Here is a 27,832-nt window from a genome sequence, read left to right as displayed (position 1 = left end):
TTAATTTCTGTTTACCTAAATAACCTAGGGTTTTAATTCCTGAAATCCTATAAATAAACATCCTTGTAGCAGCCACAAGGTTGGCATGCATTCACCATTCACGCCAGAAAATCATCCCATCCCTCTAACACATCCATACTTCACCATTCTCCATATTTTCTGCCCAAAACCAACCCTTGCCGTCCCCTACATCCATCCCAAACCTTAATCCATCATTCTACATCATCCATAACCCCCTAAACTCACCATAACCTCTTGTGCCGTAGCAAAGGAGAGGAAGAAGATTGCTTGAAGATTCTAGCTATTCAACATTGGATCGTTGGAGTATTTAGGTGTTCTCTTTCTATTATTTACAATGTATAAATCTGTTTTCCTTTGTTTTGTGAACATGAGGAACTAAGCCTTTTGGCTAGGGGGCTATTCAATACCATGATTATGCTTGCAAGATGAATTGATTACATCCAATTGTTATTTCATAAATTGTGAATTCAATTTGCTTAACTGTTTGATTGAAAACTCATTCTTGTGTGTTAATTAAGGTGGCCACTTAGTTTTTCATGCAGGGATTTGAAGCTAAAATATAAGGGAATTTCACCTAATAGTTATAACCTTATATTTGCTAGTAGTGGAGGTCGTTTATCAACGATCGCGTTAAGTGAATTCTTGGCAAAAGTTTCATGCTTTTCATAGTAACAATTGCCTCGTCAATACTTATAGTTTTCATGAAACTTAATGATCTTTGATTGTACCTTTATTGTGCTTTTCACGTAAAGGACTTTTAGAGAATGTTTTGAGTTGTTGTATGCGCATTCCCATCCAATTCAATAACTTAAGGAAAACTTGAAAGTTAAAAAAGTGTTGTTCACGGTTAACTTGGGGTATTGAGTTTCATGATTTATTGAAAGAAGCAATTGGAAATCAATTTGAATGCAAGTGTGTCATGTGTGGAGAAGAACCCTCTAGTTAGCCCATCATTCATCAATTCACCTAATTTAGTCTAAAGAATCTGTTTTCTTTGTCCTTGTCTTAATTTACTTAATTTTCGTCAAAACCAATTCCCCCATTAATTTAAAGTGTTAGATTAGTTAGAAATCAATTTAGTTGATGTTTTTAAGTATTTTGAGTCAAGTGATAACTTAATCTCGTCCAGAATTGAGTATAGTGTTCAAAATTGCCCAGAAAGTGTTTTTAAGGCAGTTTTGAGTGTTTGTTTGCTGTTTTGAGTCTTTTGGTTTGTTTTGGTGCTTCATAGTTTAGTTTTGCATTCTTTGAGTCCAGTTTAGTGTTTAAACTTTGTTTTTACGATTTTGAGTCAGTTTAGAGTGTTTAGCAATCCCTCCTAATCCCCGGTTTAAGAACGATCCCTACTTACATATCTACTACAATTGTCAACAAGAGGGTTTAATTTGTGTGTTAAGTAATTTTCGCATCAAATTTTGGCGCCGTTGCCGAGGATTAGCAACTTTGCTAATCCCTCGTTATTTCTTTTTATTTATTTTTCGTTTGTTTTCTATCTTAGTTACTGATTTGTTTGTTTCATTGTTTTTAGGTACTAGTGTATGACTCGAAGTTCCCAACCTGTTCATAAGAATATTTTGGACTTTGACGACGATTTTGAGAGGACTTTGAGAAGACAAAAGAACCAGCAAGAGTCTAACCCACCTAGCCCTGAACCTGACCTTGAAGAACAAGTTTTAGAAGAGGAAGAAAGGGGCACTGCAGAGGCTTTTGAGGAAGTACCCATCATGGCAGCCGACAATCGAATAATCAAGGAGCTTTCGGCTTCAGGAATGGACAATGCCGCACCTTTATGTATTCAATATCCCGTGGCAGCTCAAGACAAGACCGAGGAGTTTGAATTGAAGTCTAGCTTGTTGCACCACGTCCCAAAGTTCCATGGGCTGTCTATGGAAGACCCTAACAAGCACTTGAAGGAATTTGAAGTGGTTTGTTCAAGCATGACCCCTGTCAATGTCGATGGTAGCATCTTAAAGATGAAGGCTTTTCCATTCTCTCTAATGGACAAAGCTAAAGATTGGTTATTTGAGCTAGCACCAGGGACAGTGACATCTTGGGAAAGTATGAAACGAGCGTTCTTGGAAAAAAATTTCCCCACTTCAAGAATCATTCTCCTGAGGAAACAAATAAGTGGCATACAACAAAAGCAAGGTGAATCATTTCCTACTTATTATGAACGTTTTAAATCATTTGTTGCTTCTTGTCCACAACATCAAATGAAGGAAGAGTTGCTCCTTCAATATTTCTATGAAGGCCTTCTACCAATCGAACGTCAAATGCTAGATGCCTCGGCGGGAGGAGCTTTGGTAGATAAAACACCCATGGCAGCCAAGACACTCATTGCAACCCGTGCATTGAATGCACAACAATACGAAGGCATGGGACAAAGGGATAACCCACGGCCACAAGTTAATGAGGTAAGCTCTTCATCCGATATTCAATCTCAATTAGCTAATCTTACTTCTATTGTGTCTCAGATGGCCGAAGGTATGAAGATTCAAGGACCAATGGTGTGTGGAGTATGTTCTATCCAAGGACATGTTTCTGACAAGTGTCCTCAACTTATTGAGAATGGTGGATGGGAGACCGCGAATGTAATTGGATTTCAAAGCCAAAGTCAACCAAGGAACGATCCATATTCCAACACCTACAATCCCGGTTGGAGAGATCACCCAAACTTCAAGTGGAGGGAGCCACAACAACCCCAATCACAAGGAGGCTTTAAGCAACAACCCCCGGGCTTCTACAACAAGTCATACGCACCCACACAAGCACCTCCACAATCTGCCCAAACAAGTTCAGGTAACACTTTAGACAATGATACACTTCTTAAATTACTAACTAACTTGTCTCAGGGGCAAGAAAATCAAGCCAAGGCAATCCAAAACAATGACAAAAGGGTGGATCAATTGGAGAAACAAATTGGGCAGAATGCGGAGTTTGTAGGGCAATTCCGAGACTAAGGCAAGCTCCCAAGCTCAACCATTCCAAACCCAAAGGGAGGGTTCGAAACGGCCAATGCAATCACCTTGAGAAGTGGAAAAGAAGTTGGCATTACATCCAAACCATCCAAAACAGGTCCTAATGAAGAAGGGAAGCTGCAACATGAGGAGGAGGATACAAGCAAGCCCACAGCAAGGGTACAAACACCCTTGCCGCAACTACCTAGGCACCCTAATGCATCCAACTCATCGAATTCGGCCACCAAGGGTAAGTTGGGTTCAAATTCGATTAATTCTAACCCCATTTCACCCAATGTTCCTTTTCCTCACAGATTTTTGCAAACAAAGAAGGAGGAGCATGAGAAAGACATTCTTGAGACGTTTAGGAAGGTCCAAGTAAACATTCCTTTACTTGATACCATTAAGCAAGTGCCCAGGTATGCAAAGTTTTTAAAAGAGTTATGCACAACTAGGAAAAGAATTTCAAACAAAGAAGTTGTGAAAGTAAGTGAAAATGTATCTGCGGTTTTGCAACGGAAGTTACCTCCAAAATGTAAGGATCCAGGGAGCTTTACTATCCCATGCATAATTGGAAACACTAGATTTGAACAATGCATGTTAGATTTAGGTGCTTCTATTAATGTCATTCCATATTCCATTTATGCATCTATGAACCTTGGTGAGTTAAAACAAGATGGCGTTATAATTCAATTGGCCGATCGTTCTAATATTTATCCCAAGGGAGTCCTTGAGGATGTTTTAGTGCAGGTCAATCATCTCATCTTTCCTGCAGATTTTTATGTCTTAGAAATGGAGGATTCGAGCCATGCTCCATCATTGCCGATCTTGCTAGGTCGTCCGTTCATGAAAACAGCCCAAACAAAGATTGATGTGGCCAAGGGAGCACTAACAATGGAGTTTGGTGGTGATATAATTAAATTCAATGTTTATGACTCTATTAAGAATCCTAACGATAGTCATTCTTGTTTTGTCATAGATGTGCATAAGGACATAGGGCCGAAAGGATCAACACTTATCACGAAGGATGTATCAAGAACCACCATTGGAGAAGAACTTGGAGTGATTGCCCTACAACCACCCAATATAGCCGAATGTAGCCATGGTGACATTGTTGATAGGGCTGCCGATTTTGAGCCTTCACCACAATATGTTTGTAAGTCTTCAATCCCAATTTCAATTCCTATTTCAACTAATAGGTTGTTACCTTCTTTGGTGCAGGTGCCCAACCGATTTAAAGGTGGTGAGAGCATTTACATGGACTTTCGAAACCAAAACACCACCATCAAGGAGGATCACTACCCCCTCCCATTCATTGAGCCATATTATGAAAGTGTTGAAGGGCATGTTGTGGAGGAGATCCCATTGCATGTCGTGGGCTCCAATGGGGAATGAGCACACCATCGTCCGGCTGCACGACGTTAAAGCAAACGCTTCGTGGGAGGCAACCCATGCAATCACCAAGGAGAGGATGGCATTTACACTCCATAACCAGATTTGCGTCCCTAACCTCTTCTCTTTGTTATTTACATTCTGCCATGCTTAGTGTGTTTAGTTGCTGTTTGTGTGTTTACTTTTGTTTGGTGTGATTTTAAGCTTGAAACATTGAGGACAATGTTTGATTTAAGTGTGGGGGGGGGGGGGGGGAGGTAACTAAGTATATTTGATGCAAATTCGTGGGATTTTATCACCCATAACTTCAAGTGTTGTTCCTTGCTGTTTTAAAGTGTTTTTAAGCTGTTTTGGAGTGTTTTAGTGTGTTTTGTTTTATAACTCCGAAAATCACATAAAAATTTGAAAAACATGTTTTGAAAAGCCTAAAAAGAGTGTTTTGAGTCGTTTTTGTGTGTTTGTGTCTTAGGGTACCTTCCAACACAATGATGAGGATTTGGTTTTTAATTGCATGACTGTTAAAAAGAGTTATAAACATGGAGAAAAGTTTGATTTACTCTTGGTATATGCTTGGTTATGGTTATAATGTATGACTTCACATGCAATCATAAAAGAAAAATTAGTTTTTGTAATATGCTTGAAGGAAGGAACTCAAACAAACACTACAACCTTGTGAGACTTGAGCCTAAACGTTATTTGGAGAGTTAAAATCTGTGCATTATTGTTTTCTAAAGTCGTTGCATGATCTCATTATTCTTTGCTTGGTTACTACTTAGAAGGCGTTTCATCATATAGTTCCAAATGCTAGAAATCATGCCCATTTCATTCGAAGCATGTTATTGATTTGCATAACACATATTCAAGAAGAAGTTGTGTAGTGACCACCACCAAAGCCAAATTGCCGTGTATCCTACTTCATTATATGTTTAAGTTAACCCCATTGAGCCTTGTTAAGCTTACATTCTTTGTTAACCCACATTATCCTCACCTAGCCTAGATTAGGACCATCCATACCCTTATTCTTGAAGCATAGCAAAGCATGATTTGAATTGAACTCCTTTTGATTAATGTATGGCAGAAAACAAGTGTGGGGGAAGTAAAAAAAGTATGAAAAAAGAAAAAGAAAAGGTTGTGAAAAGTAAAAAAAAGAAGAAAAAATTCGTGGAAAAAGAAAAAGAAAAGAAAAGGTTGTGAAAAGAAAGAAAAAAAAGTATGAAATAAATGAAATAAGTTCACATGTTTATGGTAGTTGAAGAAAGGGTCCAAAATGTTGAATATGGCCCTGAGTGTGCTTAGATCTTCCCTTTGTGTTAAAAGTTGATTTCTGTGTTTTAAAGTGAATTCTAAGTCTCAATTTCATTACTTTGCTTGCTATTGCTTCAAGAATGTTTGTTATCCCTATCCTTCCATTGTTAACCAATACCCCAAGCCCCATTACAACCCTTGACTTCAATCTTGAGTGTTATGTGTTTCAATTTGTGGAGTTTGAATTTGGTATGAGCATATAGTGTCACTGGTTCTCGCGTCTAAGTAGTAGCATTCCATTCATGAGATCATATCTAAACATGCTTATTAACTCCAGAAATTGCTTTCTTTGTGATACATATATTTGAGTGTTCGTTTTCATGTTTACATCAATCTTCTCACATATAACTAGATTAGGGTGTGTAGCTAGAAAATCTGAGTGAAAATTGAGTGCATATCTTGTAAGGAATTGAGCAATTTCTCTAAGGCATGTTACTACATTCAAAACATGGTTTTAAATGCTTAATTGTGAACTAGTACGTGGTGACTATAATTAAGAATGTACTTAAGTGTGAAGATGACTAAAATATGTGGAAATAATGAATTTTAACATGTCATGTGCATTGGAAATCCCTGAGGCAACGTTGGAAGGTTTAGATTGTCTTTTGTTTGTTTTGTTTCGTTTCGTTTTGTTTAGTTTGTTTGTTTTGCTCGAGGACTAGCAAAAGCTAAGTGTGGGGGAATTTGATAGAAGCATATTTATGCGACTTAATTGGCTTGTTCTCATGCATTTACGTTGTGTTTCCTTAGTTATTTTAGTCCTTTATGCTTCTTTTGTGTGTTTTTAGGTTCATATGGCTAAGGAAGCAAAATGGTGCATTTTGGAGCATTTTGGAGCAAAATTGGACTTGGAATGGATAGCTTATGTTTGGAGCAAAAGAAATGGACGAAATTGAAGACAAAATTGAGTTAGGATTCCTAATCACAAGAGGATTCCTAATCACAAGAGGATTCCTAATCACAAGACGATTCCTAATCAAATGAGGAATCCTAGTCAAAGAAGGTTTCCTACTTGAAGTAGGAAAGTTAAGCCAAGGTTTCCTATTTTGGTTTAATCTTTCCTAATCCTTAAAGACTCCATATTTCAGCAAAATCAAAGGCTCCTATCTATTCTAGGTCACAAAAACAACATCCCTTGCAACCTTAGGACAATGCCGTGTGTTTCCTTGTGTCTCCCTTCCTTGCCGTGCAAGGAAGGGCCTTGTTCCCTATTTTAAATACTTAAACACCTTCCTTTTTCATACCAATTTCAGCCATAACTCACATACCCTTTTCTATTCCAAAATTCTTGCCTAATTTCAGAAATAAAAAGCATTCCTTTTCTTACAAGCCCTTGCCGCAACTTTTAATTAAGTTTCCTTTAAATTTCTGATTTGATTTCCTATTTCTAGAAGCTTTTGACTTAATTTCTGTTTACCTAAATAACCTAGGGTTTTAATTCCTGAAATCCTATAAATAAACATCCTTGTAGCAGCCACAAGGTTGGCATGCATTCACCATTCACGCCAGAAAATCATCCCATCCCTCTAACACATCCATACTTCACCATTCTCCATATTTTTTGCCCAAAACCAACCCTTGCCGTCCCCTACATCCATCCCAAACCTTAATCCATCATTCTACATCATCCATAACCCCCTAAACTCACCATAACCTCTTGTGCCGTAGAAAAGGAGAGGAAGAAGATTGCTTGAAGATTCTAGCTATTCAACATTGGATCGTTGGAGTATTTAGGTGTTCTCTTTCTATTATTTACAATGTATAAATCTGTTTTCCTTTGTTTTGTGAACATGAGGAACTAAGCCTTTTGGCTAGGGGGCTATTCAATACCATGATTATGCTTGCAAGATGAATTGATTACATCCAATTGTTATTTCATAAGTTGTGAATTCAATTTGCTTAACTGTTTGATTGAAAACTCATTCTTGTGTGTTAATTAAGGTGGCCACTTAGTTTTTCATGCAGGGATTTGAAGCTAAAATATAAGGGAATTTCACCTAATAGTTATAACCTTATATTTGCTAGTAGTGGAGGTCGTTTATCAACGATCGCGTTAAGTGAATTCTTGGCAAAAGTTTCATGCTTTTCATAGTAACAATTGCCTCGTCAATACTTATAGTTTTCATGAAACTTAATGATCTTTGATTGTACCTTTATTGTGCTTTTCACGTAAGGGACTTTTAGAGAATGTTTTGAGTTGTTGTATGCGCATTCCCATCCAATTCAATAACTTAAGGAAAACTTGAAAGTTAAAAAAGTGCTGTTCACGGTTAACTTGGGGTATTGAGTTTCATGATTTATTGAAAGAAGCAATTGGAAATCAATTTGAATGCAAGTGTGTCATGTGTGGAGAAGAACCCTCTAGTTAGCCCATCATTCATCAATTCACCTAATTTAGTCTAAAGAATATGTTTTCTTTGTCCTTGTCTTAAGTTACTTAATTTTCGTCAAAACCAATTCCCCCATTAATTTAAAGTGTTAGATTAGTTAGAAATCAATTTAGTTGATATTTTTAAGTGTTTTGAGTCAAGTGATAACTTAATCTCGTCCAGAATTGAGTATAGTGTTCAAAACTGCCCAGAAAGTGTTTTTAAGGCAGTTTTGAGTGTTTGTTTGCTGTTTTGAGTCTTTTGGTTTGTTTTGGTGCTTCATAGTTTAGTTTTGCATTCTTTGAGTCCAGTTTAGAGTTTAAACTTTGTTTTTACGATTTTGAGTCAGTTTAGAGTGTTTAGCAATCCCTCCTAATCCCCGGTTTAAGAACGATCCCTACTTACATATCTACTACAATTGTCAACAAGAGGGTTTAATTTGTGTGTTAAGTAATTTTCGCATCATTGGCTTTAGGATCTCATTGAAGTATCCATCACACACCCATGGAAGTGTATTAACACCAGCAAGGTTTTGAAGAAGAGACCAGGATTGTGCACGATCCAAAGTGTTTGGATATTCGTAAAAGCTAGTGTAACGCCAATGTTCCTTATCACCTATACCATTAATTTCGGCATCAATGTGGTAAAGAAAAAATGATAATACATGCACTTTGAGTTCTTCATTCCAAAGAAAACCAACATCTCCAGATTTACCTCTGGAACTTACCCCCCCCCCCCAACAATGCAAGAAACCCCAACGCAATTGAATTTTTTAAATACTTTCGACACTACATTTGGTTTCACATAGGAAAACCAAATTGGGAGCTTTCTGCTTAATGAAACTAAGCAAATCTTGAACTTTCTGAGGGTTCCTAAGCCCTCGGCAGTTCCAAACTATGATCTTCATTGTTTGCAGTAGGGCTGGAACTTGCCAACCTCTACCGATTGTGCTTGAGTTTTGACCATTGCATTGTTTTTACCCAGCCATCGCAATCTCTCAGCTTCTTGCATCTCCTTGGAAGGGCTAACAGGCACCTCCTTGAGATTTCATTCTTACCCAACCTTAGTATACTTCCTGAGTCCTAACATTTTTCCCCTATGTCTTCCACGACCACGCTTACCACCACCACTACGGTTGATTATGGCAGAGTGTGAGAATTTACCAATAAAATTCACTGCTTTCAATCTTTTCTCAGGTTAGTGGAGTTCATCCCGATTTTTCCTTTTAGAGGTGGCATCGTTAACATAAACAGCTCTTTCATTAATAGTAAGGTTATCAACTTCCACGCGGGAGTGTTGAGAGTCATCCACCGTTTGAGAGGGATAAGGTAGGCTTTCCCCATTTTCTAATTCCATTATTCTTAGCAGCCCACTAGGCTTAGCCACCTTGCCTTTCTTAATATCTTTATTTTCAAATGGGCTTGCCAGCAGATCAGTAGCATTTGTAAAGGCCTAAGATGGGACTTTTCTTGGATCAAACCAATTTTTCTCCAGAGACAGTCCATTGATAGCAAGGGTAAGGGTCCCATTGTGATAATGTGTCCCAAAACTGTCTGGATGATCTATATTGCCCTAATTCAGTAAAGATACCTTTCGTGGCATACCTCTCAACTCCTTAGAACTTCTCGTACCGTCTTGTAAGGCTAAACCCACAGAGTTGGTCACGTTGCACCCAGAAGCAACATAATGGGGTACAGCCTGAATACCAGAATTCCTGCTGCTCCCAATGATTTTTCCAGGCGCACAAACATATACCTCCTTATCCACATTAGCATCATCGTGCAGTGACTCCAATTCCCACCTCCTCCACCATTGAATGTCATTGGCACTACCAGACATAGGATGAGGTATATGGTCAGGGAAAAGGCTTGTCATAGCTTTCGGGATCCCTACTGCTCGTAATTCCAAGTTGTATCGGTTCTCCCTATCTTTACTGATAGGGGCCTTCCACCAGCAGTTGTGGACATGGCCGAGCCGCCCACAGTTATAACAAAATCCTTCATCTCCTCATATTTCAGGCGGAAGGTACGACTACCATTAGTAGAACTTGGCATAGTGAAATTCGTAAGGAGAGGCCTAGTAGTATTGAGATCCACTATAATGCGAAGGAACCCACGAAACCCAGTTACTGTTAGGTCCTAAACCTCTAGCACCGAACCGATTTTAGCCCCCAAAATATGAGCATTCTTAACAATACAATAATTCCTCGGGATTCCATGAACTTGAACCCAAAAAATGGCATGATTCCCACTAATTTCATCTGGCGATTGATAAAGAGGCCAAAATTTAACAGTAAAGGGTGCACCTTTGATAAACCAGGGATTACCTTCCAGATTCTTCTAGCACTTTCTCATCCTCCACCTGAATAGAGTAGACATTCAGTTTGGCTCTGGAAACCTTGATGTTATCCATTTTCCTCCATAGACTTCTATGCACATCCTTCACTATCAGTTGGGACGGCTCCACATCAATGATGAGAGACCCACCAGATGAACTGATTCTGTAATTCTCTCTTCAAGATCCAGACTATCATCAAAGGTTATTAAGAGATAGTCCATAGACTCCTCATCGATGAGGAGATCTGAAGAATCCATTCTCCCAAGCCTGGAACTCAAACCTTAACCATGGAAAAATTGAAATTAAACCGTACAGAAACCACAAAGGGTCACAAATCTCGCAAAAAAAAATGCACTCAAGGAACCATCTAAGGTCACCAACAACCGACACCTGATACAAGGCAATCTTGGGTTTCCGATTAAGATTCACCAAGAGAGATGATGGGAAGCAGTGATGGGAAGGTAGGGATAGGGTGGAGAGCCTTCTTCTCCATCACTTAGAAAAAGAATAACTGATGAGTCTTTCTTTGGGAAGGTTTTTCTTCACATTTGTATACCCTGTTTTGATAGACATTCTCGTGACTAATCGTATTTTTTCAATAGTTTGTTTCCCACTTTTGTGTGTTTTTTCAATGGTCAATTAAACAGTACATTCTTAATTACATCCTGCAACACCAACTTTGTGATGGTTTTGGACTAATCCATTTTTTAATATCATTAAATTACTCTAATTTTAGACAAAACCATGGTTCTTGGAACAGACATGCATATTTGCTTACGTTCTTTTGTTTTGCCAACGTACGCGTATGTGAAATCTGTCGGTCAACGTACACCCGCGGAGTATAATTTATTTGTATGTTCACAACTTCACGTGGAGGTGTTTATTTGGAATTTTGGGCTCTACTAGCAGAATATAAAAATTTTACCAATAAACTAATATGCTCAAAAGTATTAATTATTTTGACTAAAAATAATATTAATTAAGCATTTGCATAGTTTCGACTTTAGAAATGGGGACGAAAGAAACAGTATGAATAAATAACTAGTCGCTTAAAATTGATGGATCACATTGCCGACAGTGATCTATCGGACTCGATACGGGATTGCACTTCAATATTAATAAAATAATTATAGTTTATGAGATTTAAACTCAAAATTATTTTTAACAAATTGAAGATTTAAATCAGACTAAATAATCATCAACAATCAAACGTGAATATATTAGCTTAATGCGACTCAGTATATCAAACTTGTATGAGCGAATGACATATGTGTAGAACACTTAAATTTACAATGTGGCAAATAAACGTGATACGTAAAAATATCTTTGCTCTCTAGTTTTTTGGTTGTTTGAATGAATACCTTATCGTTAAATGCTAAGTCTTACTCACTTGTAAATAATTTATAACTCAAGCAGTGGTGGATCTAAGAAATATTATTCATGGGGGATCAATATGAATAGCACACACAAAGCACAAATTTTTTATAACGGTGTAGCATGAAAATTAGCATTTCATCAAACCTTGGTAGGCATGAGGTCATTTTCCAAGTTATATTGCACACCTATCAACATATGTCGATAAATTTTGAGCGATCATGCCAACAAATGTTAACATATGTCGAGTGAGCATATCGAAAGATGCTCATAACAAAACATACAAAGGCATGAGGTTAGCAGTTATCCTGCCAAGTACCCCTAGAGGCAATTCGCCGATTGGTTGGAGGCTAGCTTTCAAGGGCATCTTAGATTTTCAAAGGGCAGCACTCAGTCATTCTATGGAGAATTTCTCGAGTTTGGGGGGGTCAGCTGACCCAAGGTGAGTCTGCCTCTGAACTCAAGTGGTTGAGAGTATTTACTCTTGTATTTGAAACTGTAGATTCGATCTCCTTCTTCACACTATCTGTAATATAAAAAAAATAAAAAAATAAAAAAAAAACCGTTTTGGTTCATCTACTGTTATTTATATTTTAAAGAAAATCAAAAAGAGAAATCTGCTCAAATAAAAAATGTCATGACATCCCTATTCAAAATGCCGTAATAGAAGCTTTTACCTAACATGTATCAATTTCGATAAACCACTCTCTTCTTTTGTGAGAGTATTTCTCACCGCCTCGTGTGAGTAGTCCTCAATTCCATCGTTCTGCGTTGCCGCTGTCCCTAGGTGTTGCTAGGGTCGGTGGCAGTCCCATGTCTCTCTTGTCTTTTCTTCCTTTCTTTGCTTTTCTAGTAGCTTGCAATTTTTCCCGGCCCTGCCTTTCAAGATCTTCTCCTCCCCTTTCTCTTTTGGCCTTTAATCTTACCATTTTGAGCTCTAATTCCCAATCCTCCTTTTCCTCCATCCTCCCCAACCCATTCCCCTTCAAAATCTCCATCATCCCCTTCCATCTTTTCTTGTTCAATCCTCAATTCTGTTCGGGTACCGTCTCTATTTTTCGTGATTTGTCACAGATCTACGAGAGGGTGTGTAGAGTTTTAGCTAGGGTGTTCGTACCACCACCCTTGTTGGCCCTTGTTGGTCTTGCCCAATGTTCGCCTTTATTGGCGTTGTTGCTCGTGGGTTATGTCTTCCTACGTGCTTCTTTGGTTTCATGGTGGCGGTACTTGAGATGGTCCTTGGAGGATGTGGTGACTTTGTTCTTCACCACTTTTGGAGTTCTTGATGGTGTGATCCAAGGTGCTCATGGGAGGTATCAGTTCGTGAAGTTCGTTTTGCAGTTTCTGGTGATGGCGACGGCGGTTGCAACTACAGGAATGGTAGTTTTTTTAGGTTCTCCTGTATTGTTGTTTTTTGTGGGCTGGGCTCTAAGGCTTGCCTTGTGGCTTTGTCTTTTGTGTGTTTGTGGCTTTTTCTTTTGTTGTAGTTAACCAGTGTATGGGACTTTATTGTACTTGTTTTCTTGGTAATGAATTTTACCATTTGACCAAAACAAAAAAAAAAAAAAAAAAAGCTTATACCTAACATAACTTAAATACAATTGCGGCTATATAATCTTCTAGAAATGGTCAACGACTAGCAGTGGGCGGAAACGAGTCATCGGACTAATATTCAAAATTCCACATTTGCCCTTCTGCTGTTCTTCATCGTCTATATATAGTCGTCCACAGTTTCACCTCACCATACAATACTGCTAGCTAGCTCCCAGGTCATCGTTTTAATCAAACATGCCGTCCAAGCTCACCAGCCTCTGTGTGGTTGCCCTCCTCCTCTTCCTCTCATTATTCAGCACGACGGCGCGGCCATTGCCTTCTTCTTCTTGTGATGTCAGTGCAGTGAAAGTTCAACATGAGGTAATTAGTTATCACTAATTATAATTCCTCTTCCAAAACCATATTATAAACTAGCTAACTTTGTGGTACATTTTTTGTGGGTTTTTGCTAATCTTTGTTTTTTGTGATCTTGTTTTTTTTATATAGTTGAAGGATGTTGAGGTAGAAAAAGCCATGGTGGAGGAAAGTTGTGAAGGAGTTGGGGAAGATGAGTGCCTAATGAGAAGAACTCTTGCGGCTCATATTGATTACATCTATACGCAGAAGCGCAAGCCATAATTAATTTTTCATTTCATATGTAATTATGTATCATCTTTCTTGATTAGTCTTGTTGATTCTTCTATACTTTACTAATTTATTTTAGGAATTTTTCTTTGTACTAGCCGGTGTAATATTACAGATAGTTGTGGTGGTTCTTCAATTTTCGGTTCTTTCTTTTTTTTCTTTTTCCGCGTTCTTTACAGTTCTCCCATATGAGTTATCATCCAAATTCTTACATGATAATAACTAATTCAGGATTAAAATGGTTCGAAGATAAAATATCTACAATAGAAATATACAAAATACCATATACTTTATATGTGAGAGGTTTACTTCTAATTTTCTATTTTTTTTTTTTTTTGAAAAACTTATTATGTGCTTTAAGAATAATCAGCTGTAAAATAAAGCATATAAGTGTGCGATAAACTGCATTTTTCAAAATACCGTAAATATGAAAAGCAGTGTAGAGTGTTTGGTATATCTTAATGTAAAAGTGATAAAATTATATATAATGACAAAAAATGGACATGGTAGTGGGGATGGTGGCGACAATAATGGTGGTGGTGGTGGGGCAATGGTATGGTTATGGTGGTAATTTTAGTAGTGATTTGTGTTGGTTTGGGTGCAGGGGTAACAATGGTGGTAGGGGTTAAGGTTGTGGTGGTGATTGTGGTGGTGGAGGAGGAGGTGGTGGTGGTGGCAACAATGAAGGTGTAATTAAGGACGGTGGTGGTGTAATGTTAGTGTTTGTAGTGGTAGATGGCAGTCATCATTTTGTTTTATAGAAGATAAAATGTGTGTGGAAATACAAATAATGTCATTTAACAAAAATAAAAAAAACTAATGAGACTATTATAGAAATTGAAAATATTCATTAAAGGCTCAACTTCGCTTTTCACAAAAAATGCTTTTAAAAACTATTGTCAAGAGGCCATTACTTTCAAAATAAACATAATATTTAATTTTACCAAACACTTTTTTTACTGCTTAATTTTAAAGTGAAACAACTTTTGGTGAAAAGAACAATACTAAACGAAGCTTTAATAATATGTAGTTAAATTGAGACTATATTAGTGATGTTAGCGATGAACCATAATGAGCCTACAGAGTTTATCAAAAACTAAGAATGAAACCATTTGAACTACATTGACTCAGAGTCATCACAAACTAAGATTTTACCTTGATGAGAAGTAATAACAATATTTTGAGTTGTCAATGGGCTACATGTAACATTATTATAAAAGTAATGATTCTTGGTTATACATTTAAAGTCAGTTAGTACTACAGTCAAATGTTATTTATCTTCACTTGTAAATGAGAGTTTTTAATTTCAAATCGCGTGGTTATAGATATTAAAAAAAAAAAAACATTTAGAGATGAAGATAATAAATTTTCTGTAATTTTGTTGTTACTTGATTAAACAAAACTTGGTAATATGTACTGGATATATATATATATATATGTAAGTATGTATTGAGTGTACCTTAATCCTAATAATTTGGGGACAGGAATCATACTGTCGACATTTAATGGATCTAAGATCATGAGATTGTAGCATCCGATGCTCGAATGACTAAGCAAATTTCGTACTTTAATTTGTATCTTGGTCATATGACATGGACAAGATTAATCATGATGAGAACTGCTATTATATATTCATTTAGGGAGAAAAGTTTACTTAGTGGATTCCATACTAATAGATACTATTGGGTGGAGAAACATATGTGCAATGGTCATACTGTTATGTTAGTGTGGTTAATTTACGTATTATGATTTAGTCGATAATATGGTTAATATTTTGTGAATCTGGGGTAGTTAGATACACGTGTTATAATCTGAATGGATTAACTAATTAGTAATTAATGAATCAATTTTATATTATATATTTTAACCCTGATCTTAGTATATTTGGTAATTATTTTGATATTTCAATTTATGTTTCCATTGTAGGACATGAGGCTTCTTTTTGAGCAAAAAGTGCCCTATGGATGAATTTTGGAATGATTCCAATTGGAGAATGTTTGCGAGTTTTTCAACTTGTTCGTATCAAAGTTTCAAAATTTTCTACTAAGCAGTTAATTTATGACGATGAATTAAAGAATTAGTGCTTGAAGCTGTCAAAGTGATGTTTTGTGCTTATTTGGGCTTTTTGGCATCTAAGGTGGTGTCTAAGGCCCTAAACGTGTCTATTTTGTAACTGGTCAATTTCTCCATGTTTGACTGGGAAATTGTTACCTAGTTTTTCTTAATTTATTTTGTATCCTAGTTTTTAGAAGACCTTTTTAGGAAGGATTTTAATTTGTAATAGTGTAAATAAGGCTTATTTGGCTATTAGAGGTTCTATACGGATCAATTTGGAGAACTTGGCTAGGCTTTAGCAATTTATATTCTTCTTTCAATGTGTTTTCTATCTTTTTTCTTAATAATATTTCTTTTGATTTTAATTATGATCATGTGGAACTAACTTTCTTTTGCTAGGCAAGGCCACTAGCCTTAACATGAATATATAGTCTTTATTTAACTGCTTATGATACTATGCATGCATATTTTGAATTATTAATTACTGTGTTTAAACTATCTATTTTTGTTAATGATTGCGACCATTAGGATGTTTAGACAGGTAATTGGATGCAATTCAGTCGGAATATCACCAGAGAATTGAGCATGATTTCTTGTGATTAAAAATTATAATTTCACTTAGGATGAATATGTCTTAAGGGTTGCATGGTTTTTCAAAGGGTTTTCATAAAGCTTAATGAGTTTTACATGTTCATATTTGATTTGAATATCACAGATGGATTGCATGTTAGATATACGTTCTTGCTTGAATATGACGAGGATAATTTGCATTAGGAAAGCTTAACCTTCAAAGTTGCATGTGTAATTCATAAGTAATTAGTAAAAGTACATAGGATTGTTAAGATGACAGCGGAACTCTAGTGTTCTTTTATAATTGTTTTTCAAATTTGCAATTTGGTTTCCTTAAATTTGTATTCTTGCCAATTTATTATATTGTTTTTATGAAAATCATTTTTAATATTAAATTACAAAATCAACTTTTTCTAAACTATGTTTTAAGTAATTAATTAAGAATTGGTTTTTACATAAATTGTTTTAAATAATTCCGTGGAGAACAACCTTACTTGAGTTGTTTATACTACAATTACATTGTTCTCCTACAAGTATTTTTAAATGTTTTTATCTCTATTTATGCAGGTGGTAAAAATCCTATCAGTAACACACTAACACCACGTGCAATGTGACGACTAATTTAGGAAGTTGTGTACCTAGTAGATGAGCAATTTTTCAATATATCCAAAACACGAACAAGTGATGTTTTTGTTTAACATGTAAATTTTTTATTTTCTGTTAATATAACCTACTACATAATTTGTGTTCTTGGTACCCATAAAAGTTTCTGATGGTACATTAAACGCGTAGAGAAATAACTTGGTATTGTATGGAAAGGTTGAGTTTGTGATCTCTCTCCTTTTACACAAAGGAAAAGACCGACTCAGTTGTTGCATATAACCAGGACATTAGTTGATGCAAAAACACACGATAAGGCTATTTCTTTAGCGGAATCCCTTCTTTTCTGAGTCAACTTTGTAAAATTTCTCTCCATCATTATTGCATATATGCTATCTAGTATTGGTTTCGGAAAAGCATATTTGAATACACTACAATCATCCAAATTCGATTTCTAAAGAATGAAATGGTTGATATTTTACGAACTTCAGTTTCTTAGAGCGTATTTTGTATCCACAACTTCAATTCTTCTCTCCATTTTTTATGGTCATAATCATTTTCGTGTTTCTCAGAATTCCTATCTTATACGTTAATTAACCTAACCATTTTATAACATTTGCTTCTTTTCTCTCTGGTAAGTAAATTCTCGAAGCAAACGCTAGTTCCGTATTTTAGACTTACCTTATTCTTATTCATCACTCTAATTGCTCTTATCTTAACACCAAAATTTGGACCACATACAATATGTTTGGTTTAGAATTCTTCTATCTTCCATATATCAAATACATGGTCGTCTCATTTGACCTTAGGCTACGATATAAATGCCCTCGGTATTAGCTAGGACGTGATCGAATGCCCACCATAACTCCATTGATCACTATCAAGAGTCATATACCTACCCCAATAATCTGGTTGAAAAGTAACGGTGTTATTGCGTTGAGTGTTACGTATATACATATATGCATGGATGTGAAATATGTCATAAGAATTGGATTACATAGTTTTGTGGTATACATGGCAGCGGCAACGTGAGCCATTTCATTTCTAGAGTTCTCTATCCATTTCTTGCAACAAATCAAAGCATGAGAGGATAAGTACGGGTGATCTGTTGTCACCAATATCGATTAATGGTCAACCATATATATAATATGCATGGCTCTGCTTGCTTCTTTGAAGGTTTATTTGTCACCCACTTATTGGAGAAGGACATGCATGGCAAGGGATACTTTCTGGATCCTTTCCACCAAATCCTAATAATCAACAAATTCAGACCTTTGAAATTTGATCAAACAGTTAAAGTTATTATAACTTTTAAAGAGCTCATTGTTTTTAGTCGTTGGATCAAATTTTAAGGGTCCAAATTTGTTGATTGGTAGGATTTGGCGGAATAGATCCAGAGATGATCCCTTTCCTATACTACTATGATGGCATTCCACTCTAATAAAATAAAGATATGTGTAAGCTTTTGTTCATATGTTTTTATGTTATTGGCATGGAACGCCAATTAACATTGTACCTGTTTCATATAAATTGTTCTCTACTTATTAGGAGTTTCATGTGTCCTACTACTTGACGGATTAAGACGTGTCTAATTTAACCTCAAAGATGATATAATTTAAATCTCTCACTCATTTAACTTATTGTTCTATATTTTCATATTCTATTTAGTACAGATCCAGAAGCCTACTCGCAATATTCCATTTATTTATATATGAAATTTGGGTCAAAGAAATTAAATAGGATATACATGGAGTGGTCATCCTTCAGAGAGAAGCTTAGCATTTAATGGTCAACGTTCAACTGCCAACTGCAACCGGCGCACACTTGCATAGTTATGCTTATAAGATCAATTGTTGATTTGGTCGTACTCAACGATGTGCTAGTGCTAGCTTGCCGGAAAATTAAACTAATTTGGCTTTAAACAAATATTTTGTCACGTCCTAATCGAGCAAAAAAGCAGTTTCAAATTTGTGTTATAAATATGTAAAAGTTAGAGAGATAACTTTTTTAATGATAGGTGCGAGGCAGATGTAAAATGTCACACTGAAATTATAGCACAAGAGGATAACAAATAAATACGGAGGAATAGATGATGTTATTGATCTTTCTTTCTTTCTATCTGTATGTTTTTCTGTCTATTGAAAGCATCCGGAATGCTCTATTTATAGAGCAACTACAAACTGATGCATGAACTCCACATTGAAGTTTACAGCACTTTCTTTGACAATACAACCTCCATGCATTTACAAATTCAATTTCACTTTGCATGGGCATTGAAAATTTCTGCCAAAGTACTGTGGGCATTCACTACCCACTAGCATTTTCAACACTCCCCCTTGGATGCCCACATATCAACATGAGTTGCCTCGTTAAAACCTTGCTTGGAAAAGCCCAGTGGGAAAAAATCATAGCGAAGGAAAAAGAGTACAACTTTTCTTGGATTGTTGATATAGTGTCAAGTATGCTTATGTTGCCTCGTTAAAACCTTGATAGGAAAAACCCAATGGAAAAAATCCTAGTCGAAGGAAAAAGAGTACAACAAGCATGTATCATGAACACTCCCCCTGATATGTATCTCCTCCTGATTCTGCATTCTCCAAAGTTAGCTGTTTGGTAAGTCAACGTAATCCGATACTTTGCACTAACTTCTGAAACATGCATTTTGGTAGAGATTTAGTGAACAAATATGTCAGATTTTCATTAGAAGGATTTGTCTGACTTCAATAATTTTAGCCTTCTGAAGCTTATGTGCACTGAAAAACTTTGGAGATATTTGTTTAGTCTTATCGCCCTTGATGAATCCTTCCTTCAGTTGGGCAACACAGGCTGCATTATCTTCATGAATAACAGTTGGATTGTTTGTCTTCGAAGTTAGACCACATGAATTCCGAATATGATGGATCATTGATCTTAACCAAGAACATTCACGACTTGCTTCATGTAAAGCAAGTATTTCTGAATGATTTGAAGATGTAGCAACTAATGTTTGCTCGGTTGAGCGCCATGAGATTGCTATATCTCCATTCTTAAACACATATCAGTTTGTGAACAGGCTTTATGAGGATCAGAGAGGAAACCAGCATCTACATATTCAACAAGGACCTAGTCATTTGTGAAGTTCTTTGAATAGAAGAGACTCATGTATGTTGTCCCACGAATGTATCGCAATACATCTTTAACACCTTTCCAATGACGAATTGTTGGAGCAGAGTTATACCTTGCTAACAAGTTGACTGAAAAAGCTATATCTGATCTAGTACATTGTGCTAAATATAACAAAGCACCTATTGCACTCAGATATGGTACTTCTGGACCAAGGACCAGCTCATCATCTTCTTTTAGACGGAATGGATCTTTGTTAACGTCCAAAGAACGAGAACATTGACATGCTGAGTGGATAAGCCTTGTCCATACCAAATCGCTTCAGAATTTTTTCAATGTAAGCTGATTGGTGGACCAAAATTCCACTAGCATAATGCTCGATCTGCAGGTCGAGATAAAATTTTGTTTTTCCAAGGTCTTTCATTTCAAATTCGCTTTTCAAATATTCAGCAGTTTTATTGAGCTCTTCAGAAGTTCCAACTAGGTTCATATCATCAACATATATTGTCACTATAGCAAATCCATAATTGAATTTCTTAATGAACACACAAGGGCAAATGACATTGTTAATATACCCTTCTTTGATCAAATACTCATTGAGACGATTATACCACATTCGTCCAGATTGTTTCACCTCATACAATGATCGCCTTAATTTGATCGAGAGCATACCTCGTGGTTTGTTTCTTGTTTCAGGCAACTTAAGTCCTTTTGAGACTTTTATATATATGTCAGTATCTAATTCTCCATATAGATACGCAGTGATGACATCCATCGTCGCATGTCAATTCTTTCTGAAAGCACTAAACTTATTAAGTAACGGAACGTAATTGCGTCCATTACAGGAGAGTATGTCTTCTCATAATCAATTCCAGGTCTTTGAGAAAAGCCTTGTGCAACGAGTCGTGCTTTATATCTTACAATCTCGTTTTTCTTATTGTGTTTCCTTGTAAATACCCATTTGTAACCCACGAGGTTTACATCAGGCGGGGTTTGGACTACTAGTCCAAAAACATTCCACCTCTCCAAGGAATTTAATTATGCCTGGATTGCATCTTTCCACTTAGGCCAATCCTATCTCTGTTTGCATTCATCAATAGAGTCGGGCTCAATATCATCACTTAAGATGATTTCAATGACTATTGCGAATGCGAACATATCATTGATGATTATTTCATTATGATCCCACAATTCATTTGTACGTGCATAATTTATGGAGATTTCTTTGCATTCATATATTTCTGTCTCTTCAGGGACATGTGTCTCATCAAGGACATTTTCTTTTTTTGGAAGTCCAGAATCATGAATTATGGATTTGTCATTCATTTTCTCTTCCCAAATGATTTCATTTGGATTTAGTTGTGCTCTCGACTTTCTCTTTCGAGGGGTTGAATCTTTTGAACTTGGGGGTCTACCACACTTCAGGTGTGCACCAGATGAATCATTCGCTGCCACTTTATTTTGTCCAACAGGGATATCAATTCTTGCAGGTGCATTTGCAGCTGATATATGTGATTTTGTCACTTTTATAGCATCATTAAATGCATCTAGCATTTGATTGACAATGCTTTGAAGATGAACAATCATTCTCATTTCATTTTCACATTGAATGTTGTGAGGATCAAAATGAGACAAGGTGGGAAGAAACCATGTCAGCTCTTTTCGTTCTTCTGGAACGGTCTTTTTCTCCCCCTAACGACGGGAAAACTGTCTCATCAAAGTGACAATCAGCAAAACGAGCTATAAACATATCACCTGTCAAGGGTTCCAAATATCTAATGATAGATGGTGAATCAAAACCCACATAAATTCTCAGTCTACGCTGAGGCCCCATTTTAGTGCGTTGTGGCGGTGCAATAGGCACATAAACAACACAACCAAAAACTCGTAAATGGGAAATGTTTGGCTAATGTCCAAACACGAGTTGTATTGAGGAATATTGATGGTTGGCTATAGGTCTCAATCGAACCGATGATGCACCATGTAAGATGACATGTCCTCATGCAGAGACTGGCAATTTGGTTTTCATAAGCAAGAGTGCGAGTTGTTAACTGAAGCCGTTTGATCAATGCTTCTGCTAAACTATTTTGAGTATGGACATGAAGAATAGTGTGTTCAACATCAATGCCTAGTATCATGCAGTAATCATCAAAGATTTGGTACGTAAATTCACCGGCATTATTAAGTCGGATTGACTTAATGGGATAATCTTGGAACTATGCTTGTAATTTAGTTATCTGAGCAAGAAGTCTCACAAAAGCTACATTCCGAGTAGACAAGAGACAAACATGTGACCATCGGATAGATGTATCAACCAAAACCATAAAATATCGAAATGGTCCACAAGACAATTGAATAGGCCCACAAATATCCCCTTGAATTCTTTACAGAAATGATGGGGATTCAGCATCAACCTTTAGTTGTGATGGTCTAATTACCAACTTCCCTTGAGAACAAGCTTTGCAAGGGTTATCATTTGTGATAGCAATGTGTCTGCTCACTAATGCATGTCCATTAGAGTTAGTAATGATCATACGCATCATGATAGATCCTGGATGACCCAGACGGTCATGCCAAAGCATGTAAACTTTTGAATCAATGAACTTCTGGTTCATGACAGTATGTGATTCAATTGTCCTTATGTATGTATAATACAATTCACTCAACAAACCACGCAACTTCTCCAATATACGCTTCTGGGTATCAGTGGAGGTAATGCATAGATACTCCACATTTTATGCACTTTTCATTTCAATGTGGCATCCATTTAAACGTATGTCTTTGAAACTCAACAAATTTCGAATAGATCGAGTAGCGTACAACGCATTCTGTATAGACATTATTGTTCCATTTGGTAACATAACTGGGCTTTCCCTAAGCCTTCAATTACATCTGAAGGTCCTGATATTGTTGTTACCCCTACTATTGTAAGTATTAAGCTTGAGAAATACTTTCGATCATGAAGTATTGTATGTGTGGTTGGGATGTCTGCAAGACAAATATCTTTGCCATTTCTCATGTTCTGAGAATAACCACAGTTTTTATCCATGCTTTCTGAGTAAATGGAATCACAGTTAACAAACAATTTATAACAGGAAATGCCACTTTTATTGAATTGAAATGCTAGTTTTCAGCATAATAAAAGTACATCAAACATAAACAATTTAGTCGGACCGGTATACTTCACTCCCCCTTTCCACAATAAAGTCTGAAACATCTAGGTGGGTTGTGTTCAACTGCCCTGATAAGTCAAACATTGGATCAGGTATATCCATTGGTTTAGCCTGGTCGAGGAAATTAGTCTTGACACCGTTCTCCTTGAGGGAGGCTTGATACAGATCCACTAGATGTTTTGGGGTACGACAAGTATGTGCCCAATGCCCATTGCCACCACACCTATGGCAGGCTCATTCAGAGTTTCTGGGAGCATTGTTCATATGAACTTTGCCCTTGTGGCGATTCAAATTTTTAAAGCTCGGGCCTGAATTATGCCTCAAAATCTGGTTGCGAAATAGAAATCTATGGTTCTTTCCTTTCCTATTCCACCGACCTCGCTTGTGGTCACGTCCTCGTTTATGATTATCACCACCAGAAGATGTGACGTTCACTTCGAAGGAAACAACATTCACTTCTGGGAATCGTGCAGATCTAGTAGGTCGGGAATGATGGTTTTTCATCAAGAGCTCATTGTTATGTTCAGCTACTAAGAGCATAGATATCAGTTGGTTGTACACAGTGTAGTGTCATGCTCTATACTGCTGCTATAGGAGCACATCAGAGGCATGAAAATCATGGCTTTTGCCCAATCTTGAGAGGATGAGCTGCTTTTTTCCTTGATGGTATCTCCAAGATTCCCTGCTTCCAGATGGATCTTGGTATCCAGTACCCAGGTAAGGTAATTCATTCCAGTAATATCCAGGGCAGCAAATTCAAACTTTGCCAAGTTCGCCATTTTCTTTTCTGGAAGAAAATGAGATTTGTAAGAACTTGCAATAATATGTATTCCTGGAAGAATATAATGTTAGAACTTCTGATTTTTACAAATTTTTCATTTTAATCTTCAGGCCAAAATAATAAGTACTCGAAACTTTTGGCTCGAGATTTTCAAAGTGAGTGAGGATGGCGATTGTACCGCACCATTCGCATTAAAATAATGTAACATAGAATTGGTGATTATTCCACACCACTCAAGTAGGAAGAAAATTTAAATACGCAGAGTAGGGTGGGCAATTATACCGCACCACCTAAAATTGCAATGAAATTAAACGGCTGGCAAATTTAAATATGCAGGGTAGGGTGGGCGATTATACCATTTCACCTAAAATTCGCAGTAAAATTAGATCTGCAGTCCAAGATAGGCGATGATACCGCACCGTCTTAGATCGCAGTAAGAATTAATTTGCAGTTCAAGATGAGCGATTGTACCGCACCATCTTAGATTGCAGTAAAATTAATATAAATAAATACTGGGCTAGTAATCAATCTCTACACCAAATAAGAAATCAAAGATGTATGTAACCGTTAGGTTGAGAACTAAGACCAGGCATGGAGCAAACAGTTTGTTGCGAAGGTATACCGCGCAATTGAGGCAGAGGAAGAAGATGAACAATAAAAACCTTAGGGGAAACATTTTTTCTTTCTTTCGTTCGGCGAAGCGAAATAAGAGAAGGATTATATTTTAGAGATTTGTGCTGATAACGTGTTATAAATATGTAAAAGTTAGAGAGAACTTTTTTAATGATAGGTGCGAGACATATGTAAAATGTCACACTGAAACTATAGCACAAAAGGATAACAAATAAATACGGAGGAATAGATGATGTTATTGATCTTTTCTTCTTTCTGTCTGTATGTTTTTCTATCTATTGAAAGCATACGGAGTGCTCTATTTATAGAGCAACTCCAAACTGATGCATTAACTGCACATTGAAGTTTACAACACTTCCTTTGACAATTCAACCTCCATGCATATACAAATTCAATTTCCCTTTGCATGAGCATTGAAAACTTCTGCCAAAGTATTGTGGGCATTCACTACCCACTAGCATTTTCAACAATTTGAGACTTCTTCTGTGCCTAGAATTTATTGACTGAGGCAGTTGAATTTTTAGCATGAAAATACAGATCTTATAGCCCACCGATGATCTTCTTCAAGTTTTCTCACTTTAATTTCTCTCCATATTTTTAAACAAAAAAGTGACTAAGTTCATCAAAAGCCTCCATACTAACTTTTTAGTTTTTTTCAAGTATTTTTACGATTTTTGAACCTTTAAGTTAGAGTAAATCTGGATGGGTAAGGTGTTGAAGATTAACAGTTGGTTCGGCTTACTAAACTCACTTTTTCAGTTTTCTGGTTTTCATCAACGGAGGAGGATTCTCTCCCCCCCTATTCTCATCCACTTCCCTCCCATTTTCTCACATATTGTTTTTTGTCTTATTGTCTCTATAAAAAAAATTAATATAAGATGTTGACGTGACTAAACCGTAACCGTTCAAATATGAGGAAAGGGAAGGAGAGAGAATTTTCCTCCTTCATCAACTCTAGTTGTGATCTTATGAAAGTTGTAATTCTTTTTTCTATATTCATAAAATTCATTCAAAATTGATTCACATACCCTACGTCGGGAGCAACATTCTGAAAGCTAATATACATTGCACTTGCTAATCATACTTGTGTGGTATGGAGGTTGAGATGAGACATAGTGGGCAAAGTCCACACTTAGTTTGAGCAGTTCTTCAGAAACGTTGATGTTCATATCTTCCCTAACGTCAGGAAGACTCTCTTATCAAAGTGACAATCTGCATAATATAAATAGTAAAGAGATCGCTTGCAAGGGCTCGTAAAGAGCTATTTCAAATGAGAATCATAATCAACAAAGATTCTCATCCTTCTTTAAGGACACATTTTGGTATTTTGCAGCCAAACAATTTAGCACATAAAAGCAATTACAATCAAACTAACCTGTCTTTGCCATATGAAGTAAACCACGTCTCATGTTTCGTATTCATGAACACACTGTCCATTTTGTACACACACAAAAAACACTCAATATTTTTACCAACATTATACAAACTGTATAGACAGTATCATATATGTATTTGCACATAAAGTATAAATATTTATCTATAGTCTTGATTTAAATTTAACAAAAGAATTAATAACAGATTGAAATTAATTGTAGTGTTTGACAAAAACCAGGTAGGCGATTGTATTAAAAGATGAGTTGGGGAGCCTCTGAAACAGAAGAATCCTTAACAAACCATCGATAATACCCTGCTAAACCAATGAAACTCCTCACCTCAGTGACGGTTCGCGGTTGCTCCCATTTCTCCACATCTGCCACCTTTTGAGGATCCACCAAAATACCCTGAGCTGAAATGACGTGCCCCAAAAACGCAACTTGGTCTAACCAAAACTGGCACTTGCTAAACTTAGCATATAATTGGTGTTCCCTCAACCTTTTCAACACCAAAGTAAGATGTCGAACATGTTCCACTTTAGACTTAGAGTACACCAGAATGTCGCCGATGAAAACAATAACAAACCTATCCAAATATGGCTGGAACACCCGGTTCATCAAATCCATAAAAGCAGCTGGTGCATTCGTCAACCCAAATGGCATAACCAGAAACTTGTAATGACCATAACGAGTTCTGAACGCCGTCTTAGGAACATCATCCCTACTAATCTTCAGCTGATAATATCCAGACCTCAAGTCAATTTTGGAGAATACACACGTACCTCGAAGCTGATCAAATAAATCATCAATACGCGACAATGGATAACGGTTTTTAATCGTCACCCGATTCAATTGCCGGTAATCAATACATAGCCTCAAAGTTCCGTCTTTCTTTCTCACAAACAACACTGGAGCTCCCCAAGGTGAAGTACTAGGCTGAATAAAACCTTTATCCACTAATTCCTGCAACTGAACTTTTAATTCCCTCAACTCAGTGGGAGCCATACGATAAGGAGTCAAGGAAATAGGATTAGTACCTGGAAGCAACTCAATGGTGAACTCCATGTTTCGGTCTAGCGGCAAACCAGGTAAATCCTCAGGGAAAACATCAGGAAAATGTCTGACTACCCTCACATCCTCTACTCTACTAGGAGCAGCCTCATCCAACACCACATGAGCTAAGTACTCCTGGCAACCTTTAGATAACAACTTTTTCGCTCGTATAGCAGAAATAACGTCATGTCTCACCCCACTCTCCTCGCCCACGAAAGTAACCACAGGTAATCCAGGACGATGGAACGTAACTATTTTCCCGTAACAATCAATATTGGCACGATTGAAATGCAACCAATCCGTGCCCAGAATCACATCAAAGTCAACAATATCCAACGGGATAAGATCAGCTGGCATAATAACATCCTCAACTATCACTGGACATCCTGGGTACACACAATCTACAATACATCTTTCCCCTTTAAGCATAGCGAACTCTAAATCATACCCTAGAGGTGTGGGGCGAGGTTGCGTCACTTGAGCAAATGTATGAGAAATCACAGAATGTGTAGCACCACAATCAATTAATACTCTAGCAAAATAACCAAGGATATTTAAC

At 36.8% G+C, this 27,832-nt stretch overlaps 3 protein-coding genes across 5 annotated transcripts in view; all 3 read left to right on the top strand.

Annotated features, from left to right (window-relative positions):
* The first annotated feature begins 1,907 nt into the window (after positions 1-1,907).
* Positions 1,908-9,072, top strand: LOC148693589 (uncharacterized). Its single transcript, XM_088678062.1, has 2 exons — positions 1,908-2,505; positions 9,029-9,072. Exons 1-2 carry the CDS (start codon positions 1,908-1,910, stop codon positions 9,070-9,072), a joined length of 642 nt encoding a protein of 213 aa, XP_088534188.1.
* The window catches only part of LOC137727885 (non-functional pseudokinase ZED1), a 43,160-nt gene continuing 20,897 nt past the window's right edge, over positions 5,570-27,832 (top strand). For all 3 annotated transcript variants that reach the window (XM_088677536.1, XM_088677533.1, XM_088677534.1), the window contains exon 1: positions 5,570-5,615. The gene's annotated coding sequence lies outside the window, so the exon portion shown is untranslated. The remainder of the gene's footprint in view (positions 5,616-27,832) is intronic.
* On the top strand, positions 13,466-14,069 carry LOC137727399 (phytosulfokines). Its single transcript, XM_068466268.2, has 2 exons — positions 13,466-13,669; positions 13,796-14,069. The coding sequence occupies exons 1-2, from the start codon at positions 13,544-13,546 to the stop codon at positions 13,925-13,927; spliced, it is 258 nt and encodes an 85-aa protein (XP_068322369.2). The 5' UTR covers positions 13,466-13,543; the 3' UTR covers positions 13,928-14,069.

The sequence above is a fragment of the Pyrus communis genome, chromosome 10 (assembly GCF_041283825.1).
Source record: "Pyrus communis isolate YQ-2024b chromosome 10, ASM4128382v1, whole genome shotgun sequence".
Taxonomy (NCBI): domain Eukaryota; kingdom Viridiplantae; phylum Streptophyta; class Magnoliopsida; order Rosales; family Rosaceae; genus Pyrus; species Pyrus communis.
Note: the sequence above shows the minus strand (reverse complement) of the source record. Positions and strands in the feature narration are given on the sequence as shown.